The 12,859-nt window shown below is 36.3% G+C and overlaps 1 protein-coding gene across 10 annotated transcripts in view; it reads right to left on the bottom strand.

Moving 5' to 3' along the window:
- DMD (dystrophin) overlaps nt 1–12,859 on the bottom strand; it is a 1,217,172-nt gene that overhangs the window by 191,608 nt on the left and 1,012,705 nt on the right. For all 10 annotated transcript variants that reach the window (XM_068917030.1, XM_068917051.1, XM_068917057.1 and 7 more), the window contains 2 exons: nt 4,784–4,904; nt 3,740–4,008 (listed from right to left, as the gene is read on the bottom strand). In XM_068917030.1, the coding sequence (XP_068773131.1) occupies nt 3,740–4,008; nt 4,784–4,904 (390 nt within the window). The remainder of the gene's footprint in view (nt 1–3,739; nt 4,009–4,783; nt 4,905–12,859) is intronic.

Here is a 12,859-nt window from a genome sequence, read left to right as displayed (position 1 = left end):
GCTCTGCTGGTCACTTACAGTGCGGTGTATGTCTGAAAAGTGAACTGCTAATATTACCGAAGAAGTTATATGCCAGGAGTGATATGGTAGCCTATCACTAGCATAAGGAATTGCTTTGCACTGTGTTCTCATTAGCATGTTGGAGTAGCTAAACTACCTTTACTAATAGGTAAGCTGTACCATTAAAATTACATTGCCTTCTCAGTCCCAAAATTCTTGGTATAGCACTCCAAAATAGTAGCTTCTAGTTTTTAAAGGATTTCTCTGAAACCTAGAGTGTCTCTTTGACACGCGGAAAGTGTCAAAACCAAAAACTTTTTCAGGTGACTCCTGTGAATACTCAACAGCATCATTTCCTATCAGTATTTCTGAGTAGACGGCTATAGGTAGACAACAAAACAGCGAGACTGCATCAGTTAGCACGACATCCAATGATTGCTGCACAATAGCAGCATAACCAAAATCAAGGTTTTGGCTGGTATCAGAGCAAAAGAGTGTTTTTCTGGAGGAAGAGCGGAAAGGTAGTTCTTCAAATAAGGGCCGACTGAATGGGTGAGGGAGGTATTACTACGTATAGGAAGACCAGGGAAAGCTTCATGTAACGACTGAGGAGTGGTGTGACGTCAGCCTAAGCGCGCTAGTCAGTCTGAGGAGAGAATTTTGTGGCATTGACCGACAAACATCACTGCAGAGAGAAGTAGAAATTCAAGGTCATGTGTAAAATATGATCTGAGCTACAATCAAATTGATCAGTCAAAGGATATGCGGGGACAATTAATAGATTCATTTGGGCTAGAGATGACTTTAAGATAGTTATGTGACAATGCCTGGATTTAAATGGACAGAAAGATATGCTTGGAATAGAGAGAGCAAAAGAGAGAGAGGTGTGTGTCATTAAGAAAGGAAGTTGTGCTTCAGTTTGCAGATAAAATTATCCATATGGGAGAAGGAAAGAAGGACAATGACAGAGAAAAAAGGACAGAGAAGCAGAAACCTCTGAAGAATACACTTACTATAGGTGATCTGTGGTCTAGGTAGCATTTTTTGTGGGAAGGTTTGTGAAATTAATTCTCTCTTGGCCTCGCCATCTGAGATGAATACCAGCTGTATACTAAAGCATGCGCTTCCCTTAAAAAATTTCATGTTTGCATTTCAATTAACAGGCACCAAATAGCTAGGCTACAGGAACTTCCATCTTGTATAATACAACTAATATAAATCACGGATCAGTTCTTGTGTGGGTAGCAGCCAAAATAAAATCTCTCTCCTATATCTTGATAGCTGTGGAAGTGACACATAAAAAATAAATTCCCAGCTGTCTGGGTTTCATTTTAACAAAATAAGGGGAAAAATGACAATCTGACTAAATTTGATCATTACTGAGATAGTAATAACTTATCATGACAATGAATAAACCAGAAATGAACTAACTATCCAGCAATTATGTCCAACATAAACAATAGGCTAGAATCATGTTTTATTTCTCCTGCCACAGATAAACATTCTGCCCATTAAGCCCTCTTCCTCAGGTTTTTAAAAATTTAAAACTAACAAGTAAGACTATGTTGTTGGTATATTTTAAATCTTTGTACACTTTAGGACAATATGCTAAGAATGTAAAGAATCAAGATGGAAGTTCCTACACCCTAGCTATTTTGTACTTATTCAAATTTAAATGCAAGCATGAAAACTTTTAAGGGAAACACATACTGTATTTTAGAGTTACAGAAATTATGGTTCATGATTTGTAACTTTCTAAAAACATATTTCCCTCTAAGAAAAAATACAGATGTCATAAATATGAACAAATGAGTGAGGTAAAACCTGAATTTACATTTATTAATTCATGAGGATAGGTTTCAAACTGCAGACACAACTGTAGCTTTCTTGTTGGTAATTTATTCCAAAAATATGATTACACTGCCCACCTGGTATATGCATCTGTCTTTAGTACCTATGCTGGAATTGCAATTCTTTAGAGCAGTAAATAGCCTCTAAGCAACACATTTTGAGACAGTTACTGTACTTTTCAGACACTTAATATTATTCAGCCCTTGGCGTACTGCATTCTCCCGTTACCCAAGCTGTACCAGTCATCATTACTTAGAAGCTGATGGAAGTACAGTATCGAAGTACACTGTAATTGTCAAATATGATATGAAAAGATACAGCTTCTAAGGACTAGAATATATGCTGTATGCTTTTTTCATTTACCATTTAACTGATGATCTTACGGAATAAAATCTCTTGTCGGGGCCTACATACATATATATTTTAAATAAATATGGTCCAAATGAGACCAAAATCAGGGGTTGGGTGGTACGGTCTAATTTTAAATCCTGAAACAAAATTTTTGGTTTCTGCCCTAATATTAAGATTTCTGTCCCTAATATTAAGATGTCAGAAGGACTAAACAGAAATCTACCATTAGATATTACCTCAGGATTTCATAAGCTTTAAGTCTCCTTTTTATCATTGCCATCATTAGAATTTTATTCTGTTATTATGATAGATATTGTTTTCTTCTGAACTGTAGCAGGATTCAGCCCTGTAATTATGGAGTCAATCGTTATGGTCGTAGCTTTAGAACTAAATAACATGGTGTGTTTTCTAGTAATATCAGGGATTCAATTCTTCTGTTGCCTAAGAAGAATTGAGAACACCTTTTTTCAAAACTACAAACAAAAATTCCGTGGGTATAACAGAAGGCATTTTCTGAGAATTTATAAACAGATCTGTTCTGTTAATTTATGAGCTTAAATGAAGAAAAACAGATTTTGCAGTTAACTGTTGATTTGTACAGCACACCTTAAACTTTCTATATGAAGCTCAAGGACTTTTTTTTGTAGAAACTACATTTGATTTTTAAAAGGGTTTTTTTTTTTTTTTTGCCATTAGTCATTCTATTTCCTCTTCCTTATATCCCAATGTTCCAGTAGAGAAAAAAACCAAGCAGTGCAGGTCTCTTTCAAAATGACGGATGCTTCCCATTTATGTGAACGGAACGGAGCTGCTATGTTCTTATCAATACGGCAACCACCTCTACTGTACTTTAGCTGAAGGAATTTCTGTGGTATTTACAAACTCTGGCCATGGCAGCCATGCTGAAAGAGGACAAGTCCTCACAAGTTTCTCAATATGCAACGATTTTATGAAACGATCCTTGAAAACAGATAAGCGTTATGTTACAGAAAATAATGACACGTTTCCCAAGTATTTCGTTTTTTGAAACTTTCTTGAGTATGAGGTCCATTTGTCTAATAGGACAGACAGAAAGTACCCTCAGTGTGCCAGAATGGCAACAAAATCATATACTTTATTTAAAATCTACTCTACAAGTACAGACACAACTATGTACTCATTATGCTTCCAAAGTATAATAAAGGAAGGAATTAATTTTGCATGCTTTTACCTTGTATTCTCCTATCTACTCTATTTTGATTCTTTAGTTTTAACTCTGTATTTCCTGAGTTTATAGTGAGTGTGCTGAGGATATTTACACATTCCTGTAGTGTTTTTCTACCTATATTATTAAAATATAGTCTCAATTTTAATTCCATTCCATTTTAACTGCAGAAATTATAAAACTCCTTACATTTACTTTCTTTTTTTAATGTAAATCTGTGTAATTACAAAGGTATCTTTTTTTGATTTTAAAGGTTAAATCCCGATTTTGGGTCATGCCACAAACCAGCCAATTCTATTTCATGCTCCAAAATACTGTTGTACTGAAACATACCTTGACTTTTTCTAAGTGATCCTGCAGAGAGTCAATTAGCAGATCGCCCACTGGCTGCCAGGATGCCTTGAACACTTCAGCCTGGCGTAGTTTCAGGTCCAGTTCATCCATCGCCTCTTGAAGCCCCTGCAGTCTTCCAAGGGCATCATCTATCTTCTTTTGCCAATCAGCAGAATTTAGATTCAGCTTATCCCATTCCGTTTTGAGATCATCTGCTTGCCTCCGGAGAAGTTTAGCAACATTCTGGGCCCTCTCCTCAGGTGATAGCTCTAAATGTGAAATTCAACAGGCTTTTAGGGCATACTCTGTCTTAAAAGATAAATAACTGCCATCTTGGTAGGCCAAAGAAGTTCAAAGCTCAGCAAGAAACTATTCATAACCAAAGACAGCTTACTTCACTAACATACACTAACTGTAAAATTCCTCAACAAATTTAAGTCTTTCTGTAATTCAGACCACCCAAGTATGGTGGTGCAATGCATTTTTAAACTTTCCACCACACCTTGCATGTTTGCCAACTCTATCTTCATTCAGCAAAATAGTTCTGCCCACACCTGAACATTAACCACTGTGAATCTTTTATTTGAGCTAAGTGGATCCGGAAGCTTTGCTGAATTGGTCCTTCAAGACTCAACAGAGACTTTTGATCTGCTTGACACCTGATATACACTTTCTAAACAAACTGTTTGCTTCCGCAGCACTTAAACTACTCTCTGAATTTTAGGTTAAACTGCTGCTTTCCTCAGTCAGCTTTTAGGCCTCAGATAGATCTACAGTTACATACAGGCCCAGAAGGGGCCCAGAAGGTTTAAAGCCAGTTTCAACATCTACTTATAAATATGCCTTTCTATTTAGTTCTGCAGTGCTCAGAAGGATCACTAAGGATTTCTTTCATCTATATTTTTAGCTCAGTTTCTGAATACTGAGATTCAGCATAAGGAGTGCATAAGGACTGCTCTCACAAGGACAAGCAGAATTTGTTCAGTCCTTGTTGGTCATCACTGAACTTTCTAGCAGCACGTTATTAGAGCTTTCTTCAATCACCTCTCGGTTCTTGATAGAGCTTCTCCAGTCCCTCCACAGGCTGCTCTGCTGGAAGCATTCGCACTGTCTCAAGCGCGCTCATGATAACAGGCTCTTTCGTTTTCAGCTCCCTCTTGAAAGTCTGTGAGATGAAACACAAATATCATAAATGCATCATCCATAATGAAATACTGAGTGCTAGCCTTTGTTTTTGTCACTTTAAGAACAAAATTTCCAGCCACAGCTTCCCTGTGTGTTACTATGAGTAGCTGCTAAAAAAAAAAAAAAAAAAGTAAAGGAGATAATCCTCAGCTTTTGATTGACCTGAAATGTTTTCAAAGGGGCGAATACATTGGCAGCGTATTGCAGAGTAGCCAAGGCTGCTGATTAAATCGTTCACTGTGAGAAGGACCCCTTTGCTGATTAACGTCAGAGTCAAACTCCAAAACCTCGCTGGAAGGGACAAGGCTTCAGCTGGCTCTGTATTGAACAGCACTGGCAGAGCTAATGCTTCTTGAGAGAGAGATTTCCCAGAATGTGATGGAAAATCCAATGTGTCTCACAGCCAGCACTTTGCTACTGCTGCTGGCAACTCCTAGATCATAAGCGGGGAAAAAAGGGATTTGTGGATACCGCCACGCTAACCTTTAACAACGAGTAGCAAAAAAAGAGGGAAAAAAGTAGCATATGCTCTCCCTGCTATTACTGATATAGCTGCAGCTTTTCCAAAGTTAAATGAACTGAGGAGACTTCTGAAATGAAGAATCAAGGCCAAGGTGAAAATTTAGAAGTGAAGTCTAGCCTACTTCTACTGTAGAGCTGACTGTAATTTCAGTGCGAAACATGCATCAGAATCAAACGGCAGACAGTAGTCCTTCTGAAGTAGTTAATTCCTAATTCCTTTAATCAGTATCTTTTAATAATTTCCATAACTTTGTGATTAACATTGCTCAGTAGTAAATTCTGTTTCCTATCATGCTTTTTGGCACCTGTCCTCCTTCTTATCTGTTTTTGTGTTTCCTATTTGCATTTTTCTTTCTCCAGTAACAACTTCTACTACTGTCTCTGTTCTATTCTCTGTTTGCAAAATGTCCATCGTGACATTGTCAAGGTTGGCACTTAAAAGTTTCAGCAGGCTTCAGAAATTATACACAATGACATGGAGAATGAGAGACCATATGAATCTCTGTTTTATTCAAAATGTGAACTGCTAGGTGGAGACATTTCTGCACTCTCTCTCATCGAGGTTTCTTTGGAAAAATTTCACTACACTTCTCTTTAAAAGAAAATATGACTCTACATTTGATATATGAATATCATAAATGATATATGATTTTATAATTCTGAATCCAAAATGTTGGCTACACTATTGTGCAGATAAGAGCTGGCCTAAGAGTCGCACAATTTTTGGCATACTGTGTTGAATTTATCTTTATCTTCTGTAACACTGTTTTATTCCAGAATTTACTTCTCTGTTTACAAAACAAAACTGAAGGTATACTGTTTTCAAGCAGCAGAGTAGTAAAACATGAGAAAGTAATAGCTCAGTGTAATACACAAAAAAAAACACTGCAAAAAGGAGAACCATATTTCATGAGGATCTTTTACTTTAAGGATTAGAAAACTCTTTTTCCAACACAAGAATTATGTAGACTTCTTACATAATAAATTCACCAATTTAGTTAAATTAATTATTAAACAAAACTTGGGTTACTATGCAAACTAATGAAAGATCATAAATTCAGTATTAAAAAGTTCATTACACTTTGAATTAAATTTGATATTAACTGCTAGGTGCAGAAAATACCTAACAGGACTAATGATAACACCTGACGTTTATAATGAGAACATTCATAGGTAAAAATTCTTAATACATTTCAGGTAAGTAAACTGAAGCAAATAACTACATTCTTCTATTACAAATATTTAAACAAACTATTTATTAAGTGGTCAAGAACTGGCCATCAGGTTCTTAATTATGAAATCAGGAAAAACATTTAGCAAAGTGCGCTCTCTTGAAGGAAACAACATAGCCAAAAATGTGAATTTTGTGTCATGGACATCAACGGGACCGGGATCCTTTCACAGAGTATATCTGCTATCACAAAGGAATCTATTGCTTGATGAGTATCTGTGACAAATGTTTTAAAAAAAGATGTTCACCCACAGGAGTCAACATTTTGATTTGCACAAAGAAAGAATAGTAGTGTATATTACAGCAAAACTCCCACTGGACACTGCGTAAAAACGGAATGAGGTTACTCTACAAGTAAGATAGCTTAACTTAGATATTTTTAGACTCAGAAATTTTTATCATTCATACTTGACTCTTGCATAAAGTACAATGGAAAGAAGAAATATATCAAGGCTTTTTCATGTCTCTAAACAAGGAAAATCTATTCTTTTAATTAGCTTTTGTGTCCATTTCACATTACACACTCGGTCCTGCTAGAGTACAGCAAGTCTGCAGCTCAAGTAGCCTAACTCAGAATGCTCCCTTATGAATTGTGAGTTTTGCTCTCATCTGACAGAATTACAAGTGGCATCAATAGTCATACTACTTTTTAAGCATTACAATTATACACCAACTAAAGAAAATAATATGCTTTATAAAAAACTCAGAAAGCAAATTATTTCTCAAAAATGTTTAAGTCCTAAAAAACAGTCAAAATAGGAAGCACACGCGCAAAGGTGTGTTTCCACCAGCACACACAGAGAGCCAGAGAGAGGCACTGATATTCTAACAAAGAAAGGGAACATATAACTGTGACATCTCCTAGGATATTTAAAAGTCAGGAACGCCTTTGAGATAGATATTTGGGAAGAAGTGGTACTGGTGCATGGAGTGCTACTGCTGTAGTCAACAGTAGACCCTAGCTATGCGGATGCACAGTCAGTGGGAAGGACACAAAGAATCTTCTCCTTTCAGCTTGTACTGTTTCTGCATAAAGACTATACCAACCAAATATAGCTTGCAGCATTGTATTTCCAAGAGAGTGTTAAAGCCACACATCTCTTATCATCTCTTGTCCAACAGATCAAGGACAACATAAGCAGGTCTGCATAATGCATCCCATAATGTGTGTGATCAGGAATCACTGTACCTATCTATCCCCTCAAAATGATGGAGAAATTCTAACAGGAACTTTCTGACCTTATATATTTTGTATTTAGTCACAAATAGAGTCTCTTTTGGGAAGTCACTACAGGAAAAGAATGAGGTAATGCGTTAAATATTTCTTTTCCAACTTTTCCATTCTTGATGTCGGAGCTGGTGGGTGGGCTTATAGCGATAGTCCACAAATCCTGAGTCTTAGAATAACAGTGTAAGAGTTACCTGCTATTCTCGTTGTCTTCCCTATATGTAGTTTTGATCTGTAGACTTCTACCAACTGAGTTAAATATATTTCAGCATAAGGAATAAAAAAGGAGAGAATTAAAAATATATATATACGGATCTGATACAGTCTTAGGTAGCACAGAACAGCACTAAAATTAATGAATGTTCCTTTCACACTATCCCATTCCAAAAGGCATTCTCACTGTTTTAAGGTAAAGCTAGCTTTACTGGGGTTTTTTGTTTTGTTTTGTTTTGTTGGTTTTTTAGGTGAAATATGTACATGCTACCACAAAAGAGCACAAGTTGCAATAAATGACATTTTTTCTTCTTTTGGAAAAAAATGAATTTACCTATCTAAAGCCCTGACAAATACGTCTCTACAATAAGCAGATCATCACTGATAACAGAATTAGCTTAAACAAATTCTAATTTACAGGTAATGATTTCAGGCTAATTTTATTGAATTCCTGAACTTCTTTCACACTTTGTGGTGATTGTAGAGGAAATCGAACATGTGTAATATATGAGCTGACAGAAAAACAAGTAACCTGCTTTATTTATGCATCTCTATTTGTCATCAACACTACAGCAATAATGGCATTCTGTCCACCATTTTAATAATGCATATATTGATCAGCTTATCTCAGACCTCCATTAGCCACTCATGGGTGTCCTTAAATCTCTTCAGATGGAGAAACAAAGATTGTTTAAACTGAAAAATGAAAATATAATGAGAAAATAAGAGTTGCATTAGTAAAACTAACATTAATATCTGCTATTATAGAATCAGATGTTTTTATTTTAACAGATTTTACAGAGAAAGAGTGCAGTCAAATGAATTCAGGATGTTTCCCAAACAGAAGGCTTTCTGAAAATGGGTTTTGACCTTAACTTTAAAAAGCAGATATCAGCTGTGCCACCAGAACAGGTAACTGTTTTCAAACAGGAGCTGTACTCCTTCTTAGACACTGTTTCTATAGTTTTCATGTGGAAGGTTTTCCACGGATTTGCTCACAATTAACTTGTGTATTCATAGATGTTATTTTATGCTGTTAATACAATCACTGCACAAAAGGTATGGCAATTCTCAGAAGAACAAAGTTAAAAGTAGACTACCTACGTGATGCCTAAGTTACAATCCAGGAAACTGAGCAGCAGCAATAACATATACACAGTTATTAATATAATTTCAGTAAAATGCATTATGAGTCTTAATAAAGCAAAGAAAACTGGAAGAAAAAGAAATAACATTTTGACGAACAGGAGTATTTTTGATTACTGATTAAAAAAACCACCACTACATTCTAAGATTTTTGGCACGGAAATGACAGTTTTTTCAGATGCCAAAAATCAATCAAAAAATCCAATACGTATATTAAGTTAAAACAAATAGTGATTATATGGGTGTGGTGGGGACAAATTCCAAAGTGCCTTCTCTAAATAGCACATCACATCTATAATGAAATGTCTGCTCTGACTACATGGATATCTTTTTCTCGGCTGAGTGCAAGCTTTCTTCTGGCATAAATTCAAGTATTTGCAATTTTTAAAGCCAATCTTGGCAACCGGTAGCATTCTAAAGTTAAGAACCTACTTCTTTTTATCTTTGCTGTGAATTTCTGAGATATTCTAAATGGTCTTCTAAAATAAAGAGAGGTTAAAAATTGGTAGAAAATATTTTTAAATTATATCCTTTAAGGAAAAAAAAAAATCAGCTCGTAATATTGCTTGAGAAAAAAGTACAAAATTTTGTTTGCATTCATCATTCCATTTATCAAAGGCAATGAATTACACTGCTTACACATAAGGTTCCCCTGCTGAAAGTTTTTCTCTTCCCCAACCAGGAACTTACCTGGGTTAATTTCTAACTTTTCCTGGCCAAAAAAAACACCAAAACACCTTCACAGAGAGATGGGCATTGTACAAAGCTGGAATTTTGGACCATTTAAAAGCTTGGGCAGAGCAGGTAGAGATTTAGCTTGTTTATTGGAGACTGATTTCCAGAAATGAGATTCAGGAGAACAAAATGAACAGTCAGCAGGTTCTCTTTCTCAAGACTTAAACTTCAGCTACTCTTTACTTTCACAGCAAACACACCGAGGGCTAAACTTTAGTCTTGAGCAGTTGCCCAACACTCTGGAAAGACCATATTTTCAGTAATAGGCTCCAGTTTTAAGTAAGCTAGAGACTTTTACATTTAAGGTACAACCTGCTTTAAAAGCATTTTTTTGAAGTTCAGGAACGAGCTAAGCTATTCATCTGGACACAGCCTTTGTACGTCTGCCTCTCTAAAAAGAAACTTTTAGAGTAACAGAAAGTCCACAGTGTCTAGGAAAAAATGTAGTAGAAAAATCCTAAGCTGCAGATAGAGCTTTTGTCAAAGACAACCTGAAGTTTGTAGAGTTCTGTACTGATCATCCTTCCCTCCTTCTCTGTAAGGTATCTTTGAAGGGTAGACAGGGTGACCTAATTTCAAGGGTTACAGTTTGTTCTTTTTTCCACAGGGAATCAGAACACCTACAACTAGAAAGACCTCACATTAAACTACAAAAGTGCTGCAGCATGGGAAAAGGAAAGAAGCTGTATTTTTAGAAAGAAATAAAATGTTCTAGCTTTGATACAAAGAAACGATTACATGTGGTGACCAAAGATTTCCACCTGTATATATCTGCATGTGGGAGAGAAGATGAACAAAATGGAAAAGGGAGATGCAGACCTATTTTGTAAAGTTGCTTTGCATCTATTTATGGTGCCTTCCTTTCACCTAACACTTTTTGTCCCCAACAGTTTTAAATACTTCAATGTATAGGTGAGTGACAGAGAGATCACTTAGTTCATCACTGATGCCTTGCTACCTTAATGATGAATTCTGGGAACTTTCTGAATAGCTTATAGGACAATATACAACATTAAATTTTTACAAGTTAACTTATACAGATGAAAAAATTATTTATTTGCTCTAGGAAGAAATGCAATGTTTTCAAATATTCAAATATGGTTCCAAGGCAAGAGTTGTATTGCAATCACTTAAAGAATCTTTGCCTTATCTCCACCGTTGTCATTGGATAAAGGGTTTGAAATGATGGCATGCTGAGTTAAGGCAACATCTACATTGTTTCCTGAATCCTGATGGCCTGGACGAGCTTCACAATTTTACAACGGCTTTATGCCACTTGCTACAGCCAGCTGGCTAAAACAGAACTCAAGCACTTCATGTATCTTAGCTTCTGGGGTGAAAAGGCAAGGAAAGAGAGTGGTGTTCCCTAAAATCTTGGATGTTTTCGCCTCACTGTTTCTGTGATAATACTGAAAGTCTCAAGTAAAGTTTTGAAAAATATGCACCGTATACGTGACTTATTTCTAAATTGCTTGAGCAGTAGGTAGAGGGAAGAGCTAGAAAATGGGACAATCCGGCCCTTGCAACAAAGCACTATATTTTCTTAGAAAAGAAAACATTCACTTAGGCACTCTTGGCCATTAGGTGAAGATGGTCCCTTGAGGAACCATGTTGCTACCACCTCCATCAGTCTGCTACTGTGAACAAATGCCCATTGGCCTATGCCAAAAGCCAGGTCTGTTTGCACACAGTATTTCTGGACTTTGCACAACCCACGGGGTCCCAGTAACTTAAAGCAGCAAGATATGCCAAGTTCTCTCTCTAAACTCGATTTTCTCACTATTTGCTCTTAAATGTCTCCTTCGGGATGAGGTAGGACAATCTACTACAGCCATATCTATGATACAGCTATCAAAGAATGGGGAAAACACACATATTTAAGATTCAATTTCCTTCTCTCGTACAATTCCAGACTTCAGATTTCTCCATGCAACTCTGAAATGAGAGATTTGGGAACTTCAGGAAAAACGCCTTTTATGGCAAGCTTCAGAAACTGAAAGTTACATATATGCAGCAGAACATTTTGAAAGGATGATTGCTGGCTTTGGGATATGTTCTTCTCCCAGTCCAAAGTTGTTTGACTTTGACAATTTAAATTATTCAGCAGAAAATCCATTTGCTCAAATTGACTTTTTAGGTGTTACAGTGAAGCACATTTCATCACCAAATGGGAAGAAAAAAAGTCTCACTATGTGATTATTTTACCGAAAGACATGTGGAAGAAGGAGAGGAGAGATAAAATGGTACATCCATGTCAATTCTAAGAAACTGAATAGTATATAGTGTAGAAATGACATGATATAAATACCTATATGTTTCATTCCTATCACTAGATAGATCTACCTTTTAAACTTGAGAGGACAAACTCTTTCTATTAGTGAGGTTCCTTGCACTTAATTTTATATATTTCTCTGAAAAATAACCTCCGATGCTGAATTTCTAACTTCCTGCTGAATCAGGATCTGTCCTAGAGGGTTGATGTCTGGTTTCTGTTATACATATTTTTTATCCACTAGCGCTTCCTGAATTAAAGTTTACATCAGAAGCTACCACTGAAGGAACCAAAACCTTGTCATGAGGGTTAGATGATAGGATTTAAGCAGGTTAGTAAGAGACAGAATAGGAGTTGCTCAAGTTGGGCGTACTATCCTAGTCCCATTTCCCATGGCTCTGTCTGCCCAGAACAAGTGTTTCCCCTATTTATTGCTTCATTTAGCCATTCTTCAGCTTTATTTTACCAGAACACTGTTTCCTAATGGGTAACACTTTACAGCACTGTTAAAAAAGCACCACTCAGGTACCAGAATCTTGATTTTACATTCTGACTTGAATAGACTGCAAAGGAAAGGCACAGTAAATT

The sequence above is a fragment of the Struthio camelus genome, chromosome 1, assembly GCF_040807025.1.
Source record: "Struthio camelus isolate bStrCam1 chromosome 1, bStrCam1.hap1, whole genome shotgun sequence".
Lineage (NCBI taxonomy): Eukaryota > Metazoa > Chordata > Aves > Struthioniformes > Struthionidae > Struthio > Struthio camelus.
Note: the sequence above shows the minus strand (reverse complement) of the source record. Positions and strands in the feature narration are given on the sequence as shown.